This window comes from Centruroides sculpturatus, unplaced genomic scaffold, assembly GCF_000671375.1.
Source record: "Centruroides sculpturatus isolate CEXI.00-Female unplaced genomic scaffold, Cexi_2.0 scaffold1502, whole genome shotgun sequence".
Classification (NCBI taxonomy): Eukaryota; Metazoa; Arthropoda; class Arachnida; order Scorpiones; family Buthidae; genus Centruroides; species Centruroides sculpturatus.
The window spans coordinates 51,339-74,047 of NW_019385736.1; the positions used below are offsets into that span (position 1 = coordinate 51,339).

At 26.5% G+C, this 22,709-nt stretch overlaps 1 protein-coding gene across 1 annotated transcript in view; it reads left to right on the top strand.

Moving 5' to 3' along the window:
- The window catches only part of LOC111641655 (lysine-specific demethylase 3A-like), a 43,924-nt gene that overhangs the window by 12,919 nt on the left and 8,296 nt on the right, over positions 1-22,709 (top strand). The window contains exons 6-8 of the mRNA XM_023387855.1: positions 19,303-19,458; positions 19,536-19,771; positions 19,850-20,524. Coding sequence (XP_023243623.1) covers positions 19,303-19,458; positions 19,536-19,771; positions 19,850-20,524 — 1,067 coding nt within the window. The remainder of the gene's footprint in view (positions 1-19,302; positions 19,459-19,535; positions 19,772-19,849; positions 20,525-22,709) is intronic.

Genomic DNA, 22,709 nt, shown 5'->3' on the forward strand with positions numbered 1-22,709 from the left:
CCCAATTAATTTACGGCATTCGGTTGGTGTCTTACTATTCTGGGCTTATACTAAACAGATTATACATGCTATGGAATCTCTATTCTCTATTCTTTCACCAGCAAGTGTTTCTGTTATAAAATAAGCTTAGTTTTTCAATACTGAATTTTATTTGTGATTATATCATAATAATTGATGTTTACATAAATATTGATACTAAGAATGCCCATTTAGCATCATTGTCTGTAATAATGGCATTTAAATACAAATATTGTCAATATAAAAACAAAATATCTGTTGAGATTTTATTACACAGTACTATATTTCATAACAAATCGCTTATTAAAAATTCATGTAATTTATTCTTTCAATAAAAGTTATAAAAGTACAATAATTGAAAACTTAAAAAATAAATATTGAATATATAACAGAACATCAAACATTATAAAATTACATAGTAAAAGTTCTCAAAAAGCAAAATAAAGTTATTAAATTATAAAAAGCTTAGAACTTCCCTTTCAGAAATAAAGAAATCTTTTCTTTACACATTTTGCAATAAACTCAAAATTTCACACCTTTATGTGATATTTTGTCAATTCACATAAAGATGTGAAATTTTAAATTCACAGAAACTTGTAAATGAGGAGACAGTATTTAAAACCAATTAACAAACAACTTTTAATATCAAAAGGAACATAAATGATAAGGATCTGTCCACTTGTTTCACTTAGTTAGATCTTGATAAATTTATTGTCACCAACAGTGGTAGTTTCAAGGACAATGGTAGGAATAAAATCCCATATTTTGTTGTAAAAAGAAATTCAATGGCAATTAATATTTTAAAATTTATTGATTCAAGTTCTTTTAAACTTTGGGGACCAAAAAAGTGAGATTATATTTAAATCTGGAATATAATGAGGGGCTACTGTGTTAACAGGTTACAGTATGTCTATTTTCAAATAAAATTCTCTTTATAAAATATATATAGTAATCATTTTTGCATATAAATCTGCAATATTAATTGAATCATTTGAAATTGCATAAAAGTGGGAACTGTGTACAAATAAATGTGTTATTTATGTATAATTTCTAGTTTCAGAATGGTTTTATATGCTTTTTTTGTACTGAAGATATAATTATTTTTGCTTAGTGAATTTATAATAATAATGTAATTTATCAAGAGAATTGTATAATAAAATATTGAGGTTATAGCACTTAAGGGGTCACTTTTTAAGCAGTTTCTTCAATAATATAGGTCATATTTTTCTAAAATGAACAATATTTTATTACTGCATTGTTTAATATTAAAATTTATTTTTACAGAATTTTTATTTTTATTTTTTCGATATTTTTAGTAACGATAAAGATCTTTTCCAGTGCGATACTGAAAAGATGCGAAGGATGCGTCAAGTTGAAAATGGTTTAAAATGTGTATCAGTTTAGAATGAATCGTTACGTTAAGTTTATTTTTAAAAGTTTCAACTTATTTTTAAAATTATCTAACAAAATTATATTAAAAGTTAAGCTATAAAAAATAAAAATAACTTACGAGTCTTAGAAATTCTTCAAAAATTTTCATCACTTATTAATTTAAACACACACAAAAAAAACACGGAAATTAAATCTAAAAAATAAATTATTTATTTATTAAGAGATTTATAATATTTAACAACCTAAAGTATTTTTTAAACTACATATTATCTCATCAAAACAACAAGATTTTAAAATAATTAATGACTTTTGTAAATTTATTTTTTCTGCAGAAAAATGAAGAAAAAATTTACTTTAAATTATAGACATTAAATTCGACTTTATTATGATTATAAGTTATTATTTTGACATTAATTACATCCTTTAAAAATAAATGTATCAAGTAGCTTACGGAAATTTATCGTTGTTTTTTTAACATAGTCTATATTTTTTTAAACATTTATTTATTTATTTATTATTATTATTAAAACGTTGCTAAGTTAGTTATATATATATATATAAGAATCGGTTGAAGAGAGCATGAAAATTTCAGTCGATACCATTGTCCAAATCTGTTACATTCGATAAAGACAATGGAAGAAGTCGGTCCCTAGAGATTGCTTCGTCTATATCCTTNTGAAGAGAGTAGTAGTAGGGAGAGGTGAGTTAACTAGTTTTAGTGTGAGGTAGGAGGAAGGTCAAATGATTGTGTAGAAACAGGTTAAAAGTTGATAGTGAGTAATATTATTGGTGAGGTTGAGCATGTTTCGACATGTTATCTGGGATACTAGGAATAAATATAAACAACCTGGCGTTGGATTAGATCATGTTTCAACAAGCTAAATAAGTTCAGTATCTCACTGGCCATCTAATGCCACACTCAATTTATATCCAGCATTTGAACGGTACTGTGGTTGCATTTTTATTTCTGGAATATGGTTCACAGAGGTTGTGTAATTTCTCCCGACAGCTTCTGTTATGTTTGTGGTGAATACACAGTGAAAAGTCAACATCCCTTTATCTGAAACCCTCTTTTTGGAAACAATGGGAGAAAAGGAAAAAGGAGCATGGGATTTTTTCAAGAATGTAGTGCATAAGTTTTTGAGGAATACTAAGAACCCTGACTACAAAACCATTTATAAAGCATGCTGATAGCAAATGAAACTCAAGGATGCAAGATGAGCTTAAAAAGTTCATTTCTTACACTCCCATATTGACTATTTTCCCAAAAACTTGGGAGCCTACAGTGAAGAACAGGGTGAAAGATTTAACCAGGATGTCTATGATATCGATCATAGGACAGATATGATATCAAGGAAAATGGGATGTCAATATGTTAACTGACTACTGTTGGATGCTCTATTGAGAAACCAGAGAAGGAAATCAGAAACGAGTTTGTAGAAGCATCAAAGAGGAGAAGGAAAGGTATCATAAGAAAAAAGAATAGACCTAAAATTATGTATAAATATCAGAAACAATTTTTTGATTAGTTGTAAGAAAATATAATATATTTAGTTCATTGTAATAAATAAGGGTTTTATCAAATATTTGTTTTTATTTTGCAAAAAATCTATACAGATGGGATGTTATGGAAGTCATTTTTAGAATCTCCTATCTTTAAAACATATAATTCAGCAAAAATAGCCCATGCAGCTGGAAAAAAATTTTTTTTGCAGACCTGTGTAATTGGTCAAAATTCATTCTGATATCACAAGATATAGCTCATTGTTTAGCATCATTGTCTGTAATAATGGCATTTAAATACAAATATTGTCAATATAAAAACAAAATATCTGTTGAGATTTTATTACACAGTACTATATTTCATAACAAATCGCTTATTAAAAATTCATGTAATTTATTCTTTCAATAAAAGTTATAAAAGTACAATAATTGAAAACTTAAAAAATAAATATTGAATATATAACAGAACATCAAACATTATAAAATTACATAGTAAAAGTTCTCAAAAAGCAAAATAAAGTTATTAAATTATAAAAAGCTTAGAACTTCCCTTTCAGAAATAAAGAAATCTTTTCTTTACACATTTTGCAATAAACTCAAAATTTCACACCTTTATGTGATATTTTGTCAATTCACATAAAGATGTGAAATTTTAAATTCACAGAAACTTGTAAATGAGGAGACAGTATTTAAAACCAATTAACAAACAACTTTTAATATCAAAAGGAACATAAATGATAAGGATCTGTCCACTTGTTTCACTTAGTTAGATCTTGATAAATTTATTGTCACCAACAGTGGTAGTTTCAAGGACAATGGTAGGAATAAAATCCCATATTTTGTTGTAAAAAGAAATTCAATGGCAATTAATATTTTAAAATTTATTGATTCAAGTTCTTTTAAACTTTGGGGACCAAAAAAGTGAGATTATATTTAAATCTGGAATATAATGAGGGGCTACTGTGTTAACAGGTTACAGTATGTCTATTTTCAAATAAAATTCTCTTTATAAAATATATATAGTAATCATTTTTGCATATAAATCTGCAATATTAATTGAATCATTTGAAATTGCATAAAAGTGGGAACTGTGTACAAATAAATGTGTTATTTATGTATAATTTCTAGTTTCAGAATGGTTTTATATGCTTTTTTTGTACTGAAGATATAATTATTTTTGCTTAGTGAATTTATAATAATAATGTAATTTATCAAGAGAATTGTATAATAAAATATTGAGGTTATAGCACTTAAGGGGTCACTTTTTAAGCAGTTTCTTCAATAATATAGGTCATATTTTTCTAAAATGAACAATATTTTATTACTGCATTGTTTAATATTAAAATTTATTTTTACAGAATTTTTATTTTTATTTTTTCGATATTTTTAGTAACGATAAAGATCTTTTCCAGTGCGATACTGAAAAGATGCGAAGGATGCGTCAAGTTGAAAATGGTTTAAAATGTGTATCAGTTTAGAATGAATCGTTACGTTAAGTTTATTTTTAAAAGTTTCAACTTATTTTTAAAATTATCTAACAAAATTATATTAAAAGTTAAGCTATAAAAAATAAAAATAACTTACGAGTCTTAGAAATTCTTCAAAAATTTTCATCACTTATTAATTTAAACACACACAAAAAAAACACGGAAATTAAATCTAAAAAATAAATTATTTATTTATTAAGAGATTTATAATATTTAACAACCTAAAGTATTTTTTAAACTACATATTATCTCATCAAAACAACAAGATTTTAAAATAATTAATGACTTTTGTAAATTTATTTTTTCTGCAGAAAAATGAAGAAAAAATTTACTTTAAATTATAGACATTAAATTCGACTTTATTATGATTATAAGTTATTATTTTGACATTAATTACATCCTTTAAAAATAAATGTATCAAGTAGCTTACGGAAATTTATCGTTGTTTTTTTAACATAGTCTATATTTTTTTAAACATTTATTTATTTATTTATTATTATTATTAAAACGTTGCTAAGTTAGTTATATATATATATATAAGAATCGGTTGAAGAGAGCATGAAAATTTCAGTCGATACCATTGTCCAAATCTGTTACATTCGATAAAGACAATGGAAGAAGTCGGTCCCTAGAGATTGCTTCGTCTATATCCTTCGAATTTGTCATTTTATCTAGCTCGTCCATAATTCATTTTCTTTCTAGCCATTTACTAAATCGTTCTTCGGTTTTAAACACATTTTATTCCTTTAAATTCACCTTTTTTTATACTGTTTTATTAATGGAAGTGGCAAATAAGAACGTTCACTTTCTGACTTTTTTAAATATATTTTTTTAATATTCCTTTCGTTAAATTTATGATAAATCTTATCAATTATCGTAGCTTAGGTATATTCTATTTTTCAATCGATATTATTAAATAAAAATAATAGTTATTTTAGATATTTTAAAATGTAAATTATAGCTTATACGTAAATTCAAAATCATGCTGAAAGAATAGAAAATTTGAGTGATTTAAATAATAATAATAAAATTTATAATTAATAAGGATTAAAATATTATTCATTTTTGAAGAACACAAAACTAAATAAAAATTGATATCAAATTCAAGTTAATATAGAATGTTATTATAAAATATTATAAATTTTATTAAGAATATACGATTAAAAATAAATAAACTAGGAACATTGGTACTGTACTTTGAGCTATATTAATATTCAGTGTGGCCCGAAAGTCAGTTAAATGTGTTGTTTGCAATTTGAAAACAATTCAGCAATTAATCAAAGTTTTATAATTTGCATATTAAAAAAATAGCATGATTAACGATGATTGGTTGAAAGAAAAACTTCCAACCAATCATCGTTAAGACAAACATAACTTTGACCAATCTTTGCTTCGTTTAATATCTTACATATTATTTAAATAATCACTAATAACAAAGCTGTCCAATTTGATTTTTATCTTTTTCTTTCATTTCTCAAACTATATTGTATTTTTTTCTATAGTTTATTAGTAAAATAATGCTTTATTATATGATGTATCATATATGGATGGAGATGCTGTTTCCAGTAAACGATATACTAAATTACACCGTGGAAACATTCAGAATCCTAAATCAGATCTGTATCCTGATGAACAGCGTAGATAATGTGCAATTTGGTTGATAAATCATATTAATGTGCTTACAGCCGATAGAATGTTATACATTGATCCATGTTATATACATCATACAATGTATGCAGAATGCATAAAGTGTTAAAATATTTGTTGTATATAACATAATGAGAAAGATAAACAGTTATCTAATAACATTTATTTAATACATAATTATAATTATATACGTTAGCTAAAACATTGCTGATAAATATTTTTTTCACAGAATATCACGTGCATCACGTGTAATTAAAATATATAATATATAAGTAAATTTTAAATATATTATTATCATTAAAAAATTTTATTTATGTTTATGAAGTCCTATCACACAGGTCTTCATAAAGATACCGCAGGAGGCCATGTGAGGCTGTGGCTAAGTAGCTAAGACCTCACATTTATAAGACCTCAAAAAAGTATACCTCTGAGAGGCCCTGATCTTTATACTGTATAATAATTTCATCACAATTTAAGCAGTTATATGGATAAATTATCACATTTCTCTTCATTAATAAATAAAATTTTAACAAAAGCGGAAAGAATCAAAAAGTATTTCTTGAATTTGCTGTTCAGAAAGCGTAATCAAACTTCCTTCCTTTCTGCTTATTTTTTTTATTTTTGAAGTTGTACAAGTTTTTTATTTTTCGAATGCGTTGTACTTTTTAAATTTATACAATTACTTTTGGAAATAATCGTTTTTTACGAAGAGTATCCTTTTTTTTACATTTGCATTTAGAAAGCTAATTTAAAGAAGAAATGTTACTTTTCATTCGATTGTCATTAACCTAATTAACTTCTTTCGACTTTTTAAAAGTTGGAGGGGGGAAAAAAGAAAACTAAAATAAAAGATAAAAATTTTAAAATGAGAAAATGATGTTTAAGAAAACTAAAACAATTCAGTTACATGTAAAATGTACAATGACAACAATTTAGTGAAGTCCGTTGGGATAATTGAATTTCTCTTTCTAAACACATCCTAAGGATATGTAAGAAGCTCGTTTATTAATAAAGATTTCATTCACTTTACAGAACGAAAATTTGCCTTTACGACGAATGTTAATATAATTAAATATTCAAATACAACCGTAAATGTTTAAACAGATAAAATATTTCTATTTTGTAACATTATCTGCTCATTTTCTGGATTATTCAATTTAAGTTCAAATCTTTGATAACTAAACGCAATTTTCTTACAAATATTTTAGGTTTATAGGTTATAGTTTTATTATATTTAATAATGTTACGCATGTTAGAAGTTAATTACATTCCAGAATCGATAAATTTCATTGTTTTTAAACTTCTTTTTATAGTTTATTATTGAAATTTGTCATTTCTCTCCAAGCGAATCAAATGAATTGTATTTAAATCTCCTACTCAGTGACGGATTAAGGAAATTTCGGACCCTAGGCGAAACTGCAATCTGGGCCCAAAAAATCAATAATTTTATTTGTTATCTTTACCACAAAATCCTTTTGGAAACGCTGAAAATGTTACTGTGTTCATATTGTTTCTCTGACACCTCTAATGATAATGATAATGTGTTCATATTGTTTATAATAAACTTAAAATTGTATTTATTTATTATGAATTTAAAAATCGATTTACGGAATCCTGTTAGATCCGCGCCCTAGACTGTCGCGTAATTTGCATAGCCCTAAATTCTCCCTGCTCCGACACAATGCAATTTTCTCAAATTTTGCATCTTTCTATGATAATTATTCATATATTATAGATAAATGTTCTTGAAAATTTATTCAGAAAGCGCTTATAAAAGAATATTCGATAATCAAGTTTGGATTTTGAATAAACAAGATACAGCTTAAGGCTTCATTCTACGAGCCTACGGACTAAGGCTTCGTGCTGTTAAACTTATTATTTAGTGGAAGGGAAGGATCTCTTACATCTCGTAGAGAGTTAGTTTTAGATTTCTTGTAATCTTGATGTTAAAAGAAGTCTAAACCCAGCTGTAATTTAACATAAAAATTGAATCACATATAACCCTATACATTAGCATAGAACCTTATCGATTACGTTAACGATAAAGTTTAAATTATTATCAAAATTATAAGGCTATAAATTTGAGATCAAGTAAATTATATATAAATTTAAATAATATATTCAAACTTTAAGCATTTATTAGACTTATAAAGTAATTATTTTAATCATTAAGCGATGTTTAACGATTAAAAAAATCACTTTTTTAGCGATCCCTTATATTTAAAAGACTCTAAAATAAGATAATGGGGCATCTATTTCTTAACTGTAGACATGTATTATAAATCTTTTAGAACATTGAATCTTATCTTTCTTGAAGAATATAAGAAGCAGAATATCTAAAGAATTACTTTTATAAAAGTTTAACGTTTTATATACGATAAATACATGTTAAATCACTTATAAATACATTATTATAGGTGATTAAATACACTTTATCGATAGATATAAAGTGACTATAGACATTATAAACAGGCATGTACTTTCTACCGCTATTTCGCTGAATTATAATCATTTCTCTCTTTATTTTATGCCTCTTATCTTACTTTATCATTTAGAACGGTTCAATGTAACCGAAATCATTATTTGAAGTGTGCAAAAGCCATTCTTAGTGTCATATATCTCTTTTAGACACCCTAACATTAAAATTAAATGGGGTGTTAACAGATATAAACGTATAGTGGGTTCTATCAAAAATTTTTAAAATTCTTATACGCTTCTAAAGAATGGAAAATTCGGCTCAAGAGTTATTTAAAAGTTTTCTACACTTTCCTGTAATCTTCAAAAATCACACAATTGACTATCATGACGCAAAAGATGACGTCATGTCAGCTGCAGAAGACATTTTGATCACGCCCCACATTCCCTCCGAGATCAATGTTCTGCAGTTGGAATTTTAAATAGGTGTTTAAAATAGCTGAAAAGTTTTGTTGCCATCATCAATTGAGTGAAAAGAAACTTTTTGCCTTAAGTGTGAAACTTGAATGCAAAATTTTCGTTTTCTTAATTTTTGCGCTTCTTAATGAGTTTTACGTCCATTTTTGCTTCAGCAAACTTTATTCCTGTAAAGGTTATAAAGAGAAAAAAGAAGAAGAATCCTGTTTGTAAAGTTATCTTCTCTGTAACGTTGTATAAAATACCGATAATCATAAATCATATTTTTTTCTCCGTCGTTTATAGATAATAAAAAAACATTTTAATGCTTAAAAAATATATATATTGGATAAATGATTAATTAAAACTAGAAAAGTTGTTAAAGAAAAATATATTTAAATAATTAAAAATTCTTACCTATTTTTAAATATCTTGAAGATTATTTTTAAAATTCCTCTCACATGTTTTCAGTAAAAAAAAGAAAGAAAAAACTGAGTAGGAGCGAAAGACGGATGTTGCCTCCATCGAGAGAGAAAACAAAAGAAGGAAGAGAGAGACAAACGAAACTAAACCTGTCTCCCCGCAAAGATGACATAATCGCACAATGTTGTATCTATAAAAACCCACCATTTAACTTCATTAGAAATTTTCCAAAGACAGGGGGAGGTAATGGCGTCTGCTTGGCGTCACCAAGGCGCCACCAAACGGTCATTCGCAGAGCCTGCACCGTGTCATCTGTCACGTGGTATGTGCCCAGTTATTCTGTCACCAAGTTTTAAAAGTCGACTATAAAACTTAACATCGACTCATTCGACCAAATGACTTTTAAACAAGCATCTGGAAATCGAAGACCGTACCATCTACAAGATTACAGTTTTTATCTATTTCTGTAATCGCAAAACGTAAAAATTTTACGAACAATTTAAATTACTTTTATTGTCGGAAATGTTTAAGAGCGCTTGTTGTCTTTCCTGCATGACTCTGAAATATTGAGAGGAAGCATGCTATACAGGAGCAAGTCGTCTTTTTTTTAAACGTTGCACGCTAATCGAATACGTTTTTAAAAAATTAAAATTATGCCAATATAAAAGTTTTCTTATAAAGTGCATTATCCGTTATCATTTCCCATTTACTAACTCAATGGTTCAACCCATCTTTGTAATCTCGTCAAGTTGGATAAACAGGGAATTGGCTAACTGTCTCGAGTCTCTCTGGCGCCTTTCTCCGGCCTCAACACAATTTAATTTGCTTGAAAGATGAACTTAAACTATAATATATCTTCACTTCTTTCATAAAAATGACATAATTAAAGTTCGAAAATTAAAAGATTTTTAATTATGCGAATTAAAACTTTAAATGTTACACGTAACAGAAGACATCCATTTTTTTAAGTACGGTGTTATATATTATTCAGATTATTATTATGATAAATTTTATTTTTTAACATTCTATTTATTAGCAATAATTACGAAGCTATTCTTTACTGTTTTGCTACTTAAGAAAAGTTATATTAATCTTGGATTAATGTCACATAAAGGTTAACTAAGAACTGACAGCTTTCAATTGCAGCTTTCAAAAACACACACACAAAAAAAGGTCAAACTTTTTTATTTATTTAAGTANACTTGGTAAAGATAGTTTGTTTTGAAATTTTGAAGATATTTAATAGCTTACCATATATATATATTATACATTCTAGCACAATATACACAATTTGCTGTAGGCATTTAGGAAATCAGATAGTAGTTCTGAAAAGTTTGAAACAAATAATTTGGTAATACATTATTTAAAACAAAATAATCAAACATTAAATTATATTGATTGGTTTTATATGGTAACAAACTAAACAAAATTTTAATATTTATAAATTATTATATAAAACATAAAATATTTTATATAAATGTAAATAAACTTTAAATGTATATGACCTGGATGATGAGAAGTGGTTAATATGTCATGATACCAATATTGAGGTTTCCAGTGAATTTTGTAGAAAACAGTGTGTTTATTAGTGAAACTAATTTTAGTTCTCAGCTATAATCACTTCTTTGCAATTTTTAACTAATGATGAAAAATGGGAATAAAAAGTGAAAAAAATAAGAAATGAACATTAACAAGAATGATTGTAAAACCATAAAAATAAAAGCATTGTCAGAGAAAGAAAGTCTGTTTTTCAACAAAAAATTTAAGATATGTTTTGTAGACGTAGCTATGACAATAAAACATGAAGAATGCAACAGATTAGTCAAACTTGACTAATATAGCTGTGTATAAATTCAAATTTCTTCTTGCACATTAGCCATCTGTTTGTAATCCAGGTCATATATACAGTATTATAGTGCTGCTAACTTATATGCTAGCTGTTATGTAATTCATCTTGTAAATAAACAAAATGATAAACAAGATTTATAATATAAACTTAAATGTAATATAAATTAATGATCAAATGATATGACCAGATTAACTATCAGGTTAAAACTTGGCTAATTAATTTCATAGATATTATATATCTATGAAATTAATTAGCCAAGTTCTATCCATTTCGTATCCATCCATATCATAAATTTCTGTAAAGTTTGATACCATATATGGATATCAACTAAATGCAATAAAGATATCTTTTTATAATTTGCATCAAATTTTTATTTTTTTTTATTTTTTGCTAAATATTAAATATTACTGCAAGTGAATATAAAAAATTTAAAAAGACGAATAAACATTGTATAATCAAAATGACATCTGGGGCATCTGCAAAATGCTTGTAGCAGTCAACATGTTAAGGAAACCAAATACCTTTTTTTTTACTAGAGAGATGTTTTTGGGACTTCTATAAGGCCCAGCTTTAGCTCCAAAATATTAGAATTGAACATAAGATTCATGTGGTATTCTAGATTTTAAAATTTAATTTTTCTACATAACATAAAATGTACTTATAACAAAATTCTTAAATGTTTTAAAATTTAAAGGATATATATATTTATATTTAGCCAGATATTATATAAATTTTATAATTTTTAAATATGCTAGATTATATAAATTTTCCTAAAGTTAGGTTTTAAGTTATTCATAAATTTTTTTTAACCAGATTATATTATGGAAAAAATGGTTCTATTTCTATTGCTGGATTTTCACAACCCTCAGATGCTACACAAGCTGACTTGAAATTATGGTTGCCTCCAGTAGACAATCCTCCAGCAAATTTGGATGTGGAGACATCTAGTTTTCTTTTGACACATGTTGGTGATCAGTTTTGTGATCTTGTACAGCAAGAAAAAGAAGCCAGGTTGCAGAATATGGCAGAAGGTTATTTTAAAATATTTTTTAAGTAAATTAAAAGCACAATTATGATTAATTTAAATATTTATAATGAAAATTTTATTTGTTTAACAGTTATTTTATGAATTTTATTAATTTATGAGAGTTGAAACTTTCTTAAAATATTATTTATATATGTGAATAAAATAGATTTTGAATATTGAACCATAAGTGACTAACTGAAATTACCTACTTAAAATTCTCTGTTTTATTTAATTGTTTGAATTTTACTTATCTACTTATAGTTCCAAATAGAATATGTTGAATATAATAATATTTTATTATTGAAAAACTAAAATTTAGAGTTAGTTACTTATGTTTCTACACCCACAAGATTATTTTGTTATTGATTTGAAATTATTATTGAAAAATTTTTCAATTAAAATTTTACTTACTTTAATTAAAATATATTACAGTAGTCCCTCATTATATTTCACTTGTTGGAAGACATAGAAAAGCACGGTGTGATATAACAGAATACTAAAAATTCTGGACTTATATAAATAAACATCTCCAAACTCGATATCCAATATAGTAAGACACCAACCGAATGCCGTAAATTAATCGGGCTATTTTAATGCTAAATTCTTATTAAGAATTTAAATTCTTATTAAGAATTTAGCATTAAAATAGCCCAATTAATTTACGGCATTCGGTTGGTGTCTTACTATTCTGGGCTTATACTAAACAGATTATACATGCTATGGAATCTCTATTCTCTATTCTTTCACCAGCAAGTGTTTCTGTTATAAAATAAGCTTAGTTTTTCAATACTGAATTTTATTTGTGATTATATCATAATAATTGATGTTTACATAAATATTGATACTAAGAATGCCCATTTAGCATCATTGTCTGTAATAATGGCATTTAAATACAAATATTGTCAATATAAAAACAAAATATCTGTTGAGATTTTATTACACAGTACTATATTTCATAACAAATCGCTTATTAAAAATTCATGTAATTTATTCTTTCAATAAAAGTTATAAAAGTACAATAATTGAAAACTTAAAAAATAAATATTGAATATATAACAGAACATCAAACATTATAAAATTACATAGTAAAAGTTCTCAAAAAGCAAAATAAAGTTATTAAATTATAAAAAGCTTAGAACTTCCCTTTCAGAAATAAAGAAATCTTTTCTTTACACATTTTGCAATAAACTCAAAATTTCACACCTTTATGTGATATTTTGTCAATTCACATAAAGATGTGAAATTTTAAATTCACAGAAACTTGTAAATGAGGAGACAGTATTTAAAACCAATTAACAAACAACTTTTAATATCAAAAGGAACATAAATGATAAGGATCTGTCCACTTGTTTCACTTAGTTAGATCTTGATAAATTTATTGTCACCAACAGTGGTAGTTTCAAGGACAATGGTAGGAATAAAATCCCATATTTTGTTGTAAAAAGAAATTCAATGGCAATTAATATTTTAAAATTTATTGATTCAAGTTCTTTTAAACTTTGGGGACCAAAAAAGTGAGATTATATTTAAATCTGGAATATAATGAGGGGCTACTGTGTTAACAGGTTACAGTATGTCTATTTTCAAATAAAATTCTCTTTATAAAATATATATAGTAATCATTTTTGCATATAAATCTGCAATATTAATTGAATCATTTGAAATTGCATAAAAGTGGGAACTGTGTACAAATAAATGTGTTATTTATGTATAATTTCTAGTTTCAGAATGGTTTTATATGCTTTTTTTGTACTGAAGATATAATTATTTTTGCTTAGTGAATTTATAATAATAATGTAATTTATCAAGAGAATTGTATAATAAAATATTGAGGTTATAGCACTTAAGGGGTCACTTTTTAAGCAGTTTCTTCAATAATATAGGTCATATTTTTCTAAAATGAACAATATTTTATTACTGCATTGTTTAATATTAAAATTTATTTTTACAGAATTTTTATTTTTATTTTTTCGATATTTTTAGTAACGATAAAGATCTTTTCCAGTGCGATACTGAAAAGATGCGAAGGATGCGTCAAGTTGAAAATGGTTTAAAATGTGTATCAGTTTAGAATGAATCGTTACGTTAAGTTTATTTTTAAAAGTTTCAACTTATTTTTAAAATTATCTAACAAAATTATATTAAAAGTTAAGCTATAAAAAATAAAAATAACTTACGAGTCTTAGAAATTCTTCAAAAATTTTCATCACTTATTAATTTAAACACACACAAAAAAAACACGGAAATTAAATCTAAAAAATAAATTATTTATTTATTAAGAGATTTATAATATTTAACAACCTAAAGTATTTTTTAAACTACATATTATCTCATCAAAACAACAAGATTTTAAAATAATTAATGACTTTTGTAAATTTATTTTTTCTGCAGAAAAATGAAGAAAAAATTTACTTTAAATTATAGACATTAAATTCGACTTTATTATGATTATAAGTTATTATTTTGACATTAATTACATCCTTTAAAAATAAATGTATCAAGTAGCTTACGGAAATTTATCGTTGTTTTTTTAACATAGTCTATATTTTTTTAAACATTTATTTATTTATTTATTATTATTATTAAAACGTTGCTAAGTTAGTTATATATATATATATAAGAATCGGTTGAAGAGAGCATGAAAATTTCAGTCGATACCATTGTCCAAATCTGTTACATTCGATAAAGACAATGGAAGAAGTCGGTCCCTAGAGATTGCTTCGTCTATATCCTTCGAATTTGTCATTTTATCTAGCTCGTCCATAATTCATTTTCTTTCTAGCCATTTACTAAATCGTTCTTCGGTTTTAAACACATTTTATTCCTTTAAATTCACCTTTTTTTATACTGTTTTATTAATGGAAGTGGCAAATAAGAACGTTCACTTTCTGACTTTTTTAAATATATTTTTTTAATATTCCTTTCGTTAAATTTATGATAAATCTTATCAATTATCGTAGCTTAGGTATATTCTATTTTTCAATCGATATTATTAAATAAAAATAATAGTTATTTTAGATATTTTAAAATGTAAATTATAGCTTATACGTAAATTCAAAATCATGCTGAAAGAATAGAAAATTTGAGTGATTTAAATAATAATAATAAAATTTATAATTAATAAGGATTAAAATATTATTCATTTTTGAAGAACACAAAACTAAATAAAAATTGATATCAAATTCAAGTTAATATAGAATGTTATTATAAAATATTATAAATTTTATTAAGAATATACGATTAAAAATAAATAAACTAGGAACATTGGTACTGTACTTTGAGCTATATTAATATTCAGTGTGGCCCGAAAGTCAGTTAAATGTGTTGTTTGCAATTTGAAAACAATTCAGCAATTAATCAAAGTTTTATAATTTGCATATTAAAAAAATAGCATGATTAACGATGATTGGTTGAAAGAAAAACTTCCAACCAATCATCGTTAAGACAAACATAACTTTGACCAATCTTTGCTTCGTTTAATATCTTACATATTATTTAAATAATCACTAATAACAAAGCTGTCCAATTTGATTTTTATCTTTTTCTTTCATTTCTCAAACTATATTGTATTTTTTTCTATAGTTTATTAGTAAAATAATGCTTTATTATATGATGTATCATATATGGATGGAGATGCTGTTTCCAGTAAACGATATACTAAATTACACCGTGGAAACATTCAGAATCCTAAATCAGATCTGTATCCTGATGAACAGCGTAGATAATGTGCAATTTGGTTGATAAATCATATTAATGTGCTTACAGCCGATAGAATGTTATACATTGATCCATGTTATATACATCATACAATGTATGCAGAATGCATAAAGTGTTAAAATATTTGTTGTATATAACATAATGAGAAAGATAAACAGTTATCTAATAACATTTATTTAATACATAATTATAATTATATACGTTAGCTAAAACATTGCTGATAAATATTTTTTTCACAGAATATCACGTGCATCACGTGTAATTAAAATATATAATATATAAGTAAATTTTAAATATATTATTATCATTAAAAAATTTTATTTATGTTTATGAAGTCCTATCACACAGGTCTTCATAAAGATACCGCAGGAGGCCATGTGAGGCTGTGGCTAAGTAGCTAAGACCTCACATTTATAAGACCTCAAAAAAGTATACCTCTGAGAGGCCCTGATCTTTATACTGTATAATAATTTCATCACAATTTAAGCAGTTATATGGATAAATTATCACATTTCTCTTCATTAATAAATAAAATTTTAACAAAAGCGGAAAGAATCAAAAAGTATTTCTTGAATTTGCTGTTCAGAAAGCGTAATCAAACTTCCTTCCTTTCTGCTTATTTTTTTTATTTTTGAAGTTGTACAAGTTTTTTATTTTTCGANAATTTAATGTAATTATCTTTAAAAGTTCTTATATTCAGATTAATAAATAACCTATATTGAGGAAAAATATATTTTGTTGCTCTGACCAGTAGCATGCCAAGAATGGACTAGGCTAGTCCCCTAAATTCCTTGAAGTACTATCTAAATATTATTTTTAATGCATTTGTATTTGAAACCTTTTACTTAAAAAATATGTATTTTTTTTTTGTGTATTTTTCCCATCTGGCCACCCCTTCTTTATGCTGAGTTCATTTCCTTCATGAACAATCCTGAACACCCTTCAGGACATCTTAGTTGACTTGTCAACAGGACTAGCTTGCAGACACATATTCTTATCATACTATTGTGTTTTGAGTGCATTCAGGTGGTTCTGTAATAAGAGATTTTTAGTTTTCTGTGCTTATTGAAAACAACATTCCATTAGTAATTTTTGTATTTTTAATGTTATAAAACCCTTAAAAGTTTCATCTAAAGTGTAAATCTATGCAAAAGATGGTATACATGATAAGAAAGCTTTGAATTTAACATGGAAGGGTGACTCATTAACTCTTTAAACACAAAATCAGCCAAAATTGGCCTTATTCTTTCAAAATGAAATCAGTTGATCTAGGTCAGCGGTTCCCAACCTTTTTTTCTTTAGCGTACCCCATGACACGTCATATCTCTAGATTGTACCCCTCATTTAAGAAATTTAGTGAGTACCCGTATTGTTAATTTTACATATTGTAACTTTAAATTAAAGAAAAAAAAGTAAATGAAAAAATGTATAATAAAGTTGTGATTGTTGCAAGGAACATATTTTACCTAATAATTTTTTAATACTATTAGTTTGTGATACATAATATATTATTTTTTCTGCCATAATGACTATGACTAACTTTTTTCTGTACCCCTAAACAACCTATCGCGTACCCCTAGGGGTACGCGTACCACAGGTTGGGAATCGCTGATCTAGGTACCACAGGTTGGGAATCATCACAGCAGAGTAAAGACAATAAATGATTTCTATACTGTATTCTGGCTTGCCTGCTTGAAATGTTCTTTGGAACCGTAAGTTTCCAAGAAAAAATCTCCAGCAACAAGTTGTTTAACTTTCCCACAACAGTTAAAACTGCATGTGACGATATCTGTTATGATATTTTATTAAAATTTATGTTTTTAATTACTATAAAATGGCAAAAGGCTTAATTTTCAGGATAGGGGTGGGTTTGATAAAAAGTTGTAAATACTAATAACGAGTAAAATTGCCATGTCTGTTCTACTTGAGACATGACACACCACCTCCTTCATCTCTCCACCCCATCAACCTTCAACCACCAAAATTTAATGGTATCAATCCCCCTAATACACAAACCAACCTGCAAAATCTCAGAAATTTTTGACAAAAAGCACAGGAGTTATTAAGATTTCAAGAGGTTGAATAAAATTGTGTTCCACACACACACTAACATCCATACATACAGGAAAAACCCAAATTTTTTGTATTTCTCGATGTTTCAAGGTCTCCTGAATATAAAATTGTAAAAATCTTGGGGAGATCATTTTTTGACCAATTGTCATACTTTTCTTCTGTTATATATAACAGAGACAGAAAAATAAAATTAATGTGCCAATAATTTGTGAATAAAATGAGTTTTCTCTGGGTGTTTAAATAATAATTGTTATAATGTATGAAAAATGGATTTTCTCACATCTGGTTCTTTTTGAAAATTGTCATTACACACTGTTGGTTATGACTTTTTAGATTCAATTATAGCAACAATTTTCTATCAGAATAAAAATTAGCTTGGTAAATTAGAATGCCACAAGTTACCAGGCTTCAGTCATTACTGTTAACTAACTTTTATGGTAATTTTATTACTTAAGGATTAGGTAGTAATGAAAAATAATTATTTGAAATATTAACAATTATCATGCTAAATTTCATAACGTTTTAAACTTTTCATTATAAGACTTTTATATTCTTGGTACAGAAACGTTAGGAATTAAGATTTAGTAATTATTACAACTTTAATAATCACGTAATCATGCATAATTTTTGGTAATGTATAAAATGCTTTATTGTACTTTTAGTAATAGGAAATAATGACTTAATACTGAATTTTAGAATATCAAACTTTCAAGAAGCCCAAAAATTATCTGTATAAAAATATTTTTGTGATATTCTGTTATCATTAATTTAAACTTTGTTTCATTAATTTGTTTCATAAAATAAAGAACATAAACTTCTATAGAAACACATCCAAAAATCATGCATTCAATCATTATATAATAAAAAAAAATAAACAAATGTATTATTGGAATTTTAAATGTAATTGGAATATTTACTTTTTTCAAATACAAGTTTTGAGTGTTATTCTATAATAACAGTTAATGTTCTGTAAAACTTGTAACAGATGCAAGTTTAAATTGATAAAGATGGGTTGGGATAGCTTATAAAACACTTTTTTCCTAAGCAGTTTTTTGAGTTGGAGGTTTGTTGTTTGGGGGACTTGTTACTGTATTTTATCTCTCAATATGGAATTGCTTGTTTATATCTGTTTTCATAGTTTTATTCTAAGAATTCAAAATTAAAATTTATCATTGGAATTTTATTATATTCTATTATTACTTAATTTTGTAGTTAAGTTTGATTATTTATTAATATTTGATAAATTTAGCTTTAAAAAATTTATTAAAATCTATAATTTATTTATTTTTTATTAGACAAAACAGATAGTTGGAAGAGAGTTGTTCAAGGTGTGAGAGAGATGTGTGATGTTTGTGAAACAACTCTGTTTAATTTTCATTGGGTGTGCCATAAATGTGGTTTTGTTGTTTGCCTTGATTGTTATAAAGCAAGGAAAAATGGTACTGCCAAAGGTATGTTATTTATACTTTATATTATACTTTAATATAGGTAAAAGATATGACATTCATTACTTACATTAAAATATTAGAAGAGGAACCACTTCAAAGAAACCATGATGAATATCAATGGTTATACTGCAGTAATCACCAACCACATGAACAGGATAAGCTTATGATGACAAATATTATTGCCAGTTCTGCATTATGGGACGTTTCAAAAATAATGCATGACATTAAAAAGAAGTGGAATATTCAGGCTCATTGTACATGCTCACTTTCAAATGATGAACCTAAAGAAAAACCTGTATTCAATGGTATCTGTAAGGTATTTATATTACAATGCATTAAAAAATATTTGAATTTTATTTTCTTAATAAATTTAACAAGTTTTATTCTCTTATAGCAATTAATGAGTGCTGTAAGTAAAACATTTGATACCAGAAAAGAATCTACTAATACAAGTGATTCACAAGCATTGAAGAAACATGAAAAAGTTTCTGTGAACAAACTATGTCAAGGTCTGAAACAAGAAAATTTAGGAATGTATAATGAAGTCGAAAGTTCACCCTTAACATGGCTTGCAGATGTTGCACTTAATTCTTCAGGAAAAATACAAGATAATCAAGCTAATAAATATTCACAAGACAATCCTAAAGAAACTGTTTCATTGCAAACTTGCACAGGAGAAAGTCTCTTAAAATTAGAAGATAAAAATAAATATAATTTTTCTAGTCTTTGCCAACTGATAAAATCTGATAAAAAGAATAATAGTAATAAACCGGAGAAAGGTTTAGTAAATTCACTTGATGACATAATTTTATATGTCATAGAACAGAAAATGGGGAAGTCTGAAGGAAGTAATGAAGAAAAATTATTAAAACATTTTTCACGTCGTTATCCTCAGCCAAGGAATGGTCATGAACCATTACCAATTCGTATATGTACGCTAACTGAAAGTAGATTATTGTTTCCTAGTGTTCCTCATTCATGGTTGTGTAATGGTAAATTGCTTCTTCTTGAAGATCCGAATCATGTAAATAATTTAAAAATCTTTCAAGAACAATGGAAAAGAGGCCAAGTAAGTAACTTATTTCATTTTATTGTCTAAATTATATTATGTTAGAGAAATATAATTTTTTTATTTGCATATTAAAATTATTCAAATGAACTTATCCCATTCTGCATGGACAAGTGTTTTAAATGTATTCATTCTAATGAACAATTGAAATTTATATTTATTTCTTAAATTGTAAATAAATTTTTTGATGGCAGATATTAATCATGAAATAGTAGTAGTACAGTAGAATCTTGGAAATTCAACAATCTATAAAAATTGTCATGCTGTTCAAAAGAAAAAATGCATGTAACATAATCTTTATCTCTAACCTAGCACTAGGATCAAATAAGTTGTCATTCATCACTGGCAACACTTGATAAACCATCAATTCCACATGTTAACAAAGAAATAACATGTTGTAGTACCTTCTTTCTAGGGTGCCACTGCAGCGTGCCATGACACAAATGTCACTGTCTCAAAAGTAGACACTGAATAACCAATATTTTTTTAAAATTAAAATTTAACTACAATTAGAAATAGTTACTATTGGTACTGGTACTGTACATAGTTAATATTGTTGCGGCTCACTTTTCCCACCGTATAATTCACAGTGCAGGGGTTAGCATCTTTGCCTATCAAACGGAAGGGTTTCGGTTTGCACCTTGTTGATGTGGATTTTTTTTTTTTTTTCATTCTAGTCTGAGAACACATGTTAATTTGTTATCATTTACATATTTCAACCATGTCCGCACAGTAGATAATCGCGAGCTCTCAGGTTGAGGGTGATTATTCTCTAGCACTGCAAGCTGCAGTGGTTGTACGTTCTCTGAGTGAATAAACACCTCCTTTGTGTTCCTAACGACAGGTTGCTGTTCGTTTATGCAACAATATATAATTTGTTTGGGTGATTATTCTTTTCTGGTTTTTCTTATTAAAATTAACTTCTCAATACTGGAAAGAGTCACAATCACACTTTAAAAACCTTTTAAGACTTTAAAGGTTTCTAAAGTGTGTTTTGTTCTGTAATTAGCATTCCCAATAATCTCTCTAGTACTCTTATATTTAGTGCCTATTTAAACAATATCATTCCTGTTTGCCCTTCAAATGGTTTAGTTTATGCAGATGATATTAAGATCTTAGATTGTGATTTTTAACAGTAATAAAATAGATACCTTGTACTCCAGCAGTTGATTTAATAAATCATAACCTTTTTAACCTAATCCAATAGATCTTCCTCACTGGATTACACCATTTAAAATAAAAGAACAAGAATATCAAATTCAATGGATATAATTTAAAATTAAAAGGTGTCCTAAAGAGAACACTATTAGAAAAAAAATTAAAATTAACAATTACAAATAAAAATTAAAAAATAATGAAGATTAATATAAACAAAAATAATTAGAAGACCAAGTTCAGGTTACATTTTATATAAGGACTTCCATGTCATAGGCAAGGTGTGTGAATCCCTATGGTTGATACAATATAACTTTTGGTTGGTTTTAGAAATTTCCAGCATTTCTAAGAACCTAATAGTGTTAGGGTTCTTAGCCAGTCTAATGATTCTGCCTCATCCCACTTTATTTGTATATCTCATTTGGCAGTATAAGATGCTAAGGTGATGGAGTTGAGATGCTTTTTCATTGTGTATTTATGTTCCTCGATTCTTTTTTCAAGATATGTCTGGTAGCTCCCACATATTAGATTTTTGTCAAAATTCTTATCCTCAATTGGAATCATGTAAACACCAGAAGAGCTATTATAGCTGATAGTCCTTGTTGTTATGTAAGATTCCAAAAACTGTTGAATTATGGTTATATACAATGTTTACATTGTTCATATTGGCTAGTTCTATGTGTATTCATCCTAACATGGAAAAATAATGTAATGCAATTCTCCTCTTAGATGTCAGTTAGGTAGATGCAGCTCTTGTGTTTTTAAAGACATTAATTAATTTAGATATCAAAGTTGTAGGAAATTCATTTTGTTCAGCAATTCTTTCAATGTAATCTAGTTCAATGTAAGTGTCAATTATATTAATGGGTGTAGGCCCATTGTAATAAGGATCTGAATGTTGAAAGCTTTACAGATGGTAAATCGCAGGAATTGTGTGATATGAAAAAAATTTGTATGTGAGTTTATGGTAAATATTAGTATGCTGTCTTTGTCAAAAAAATGGACCAAAGTGTCACTTTCTTGCTTCAAG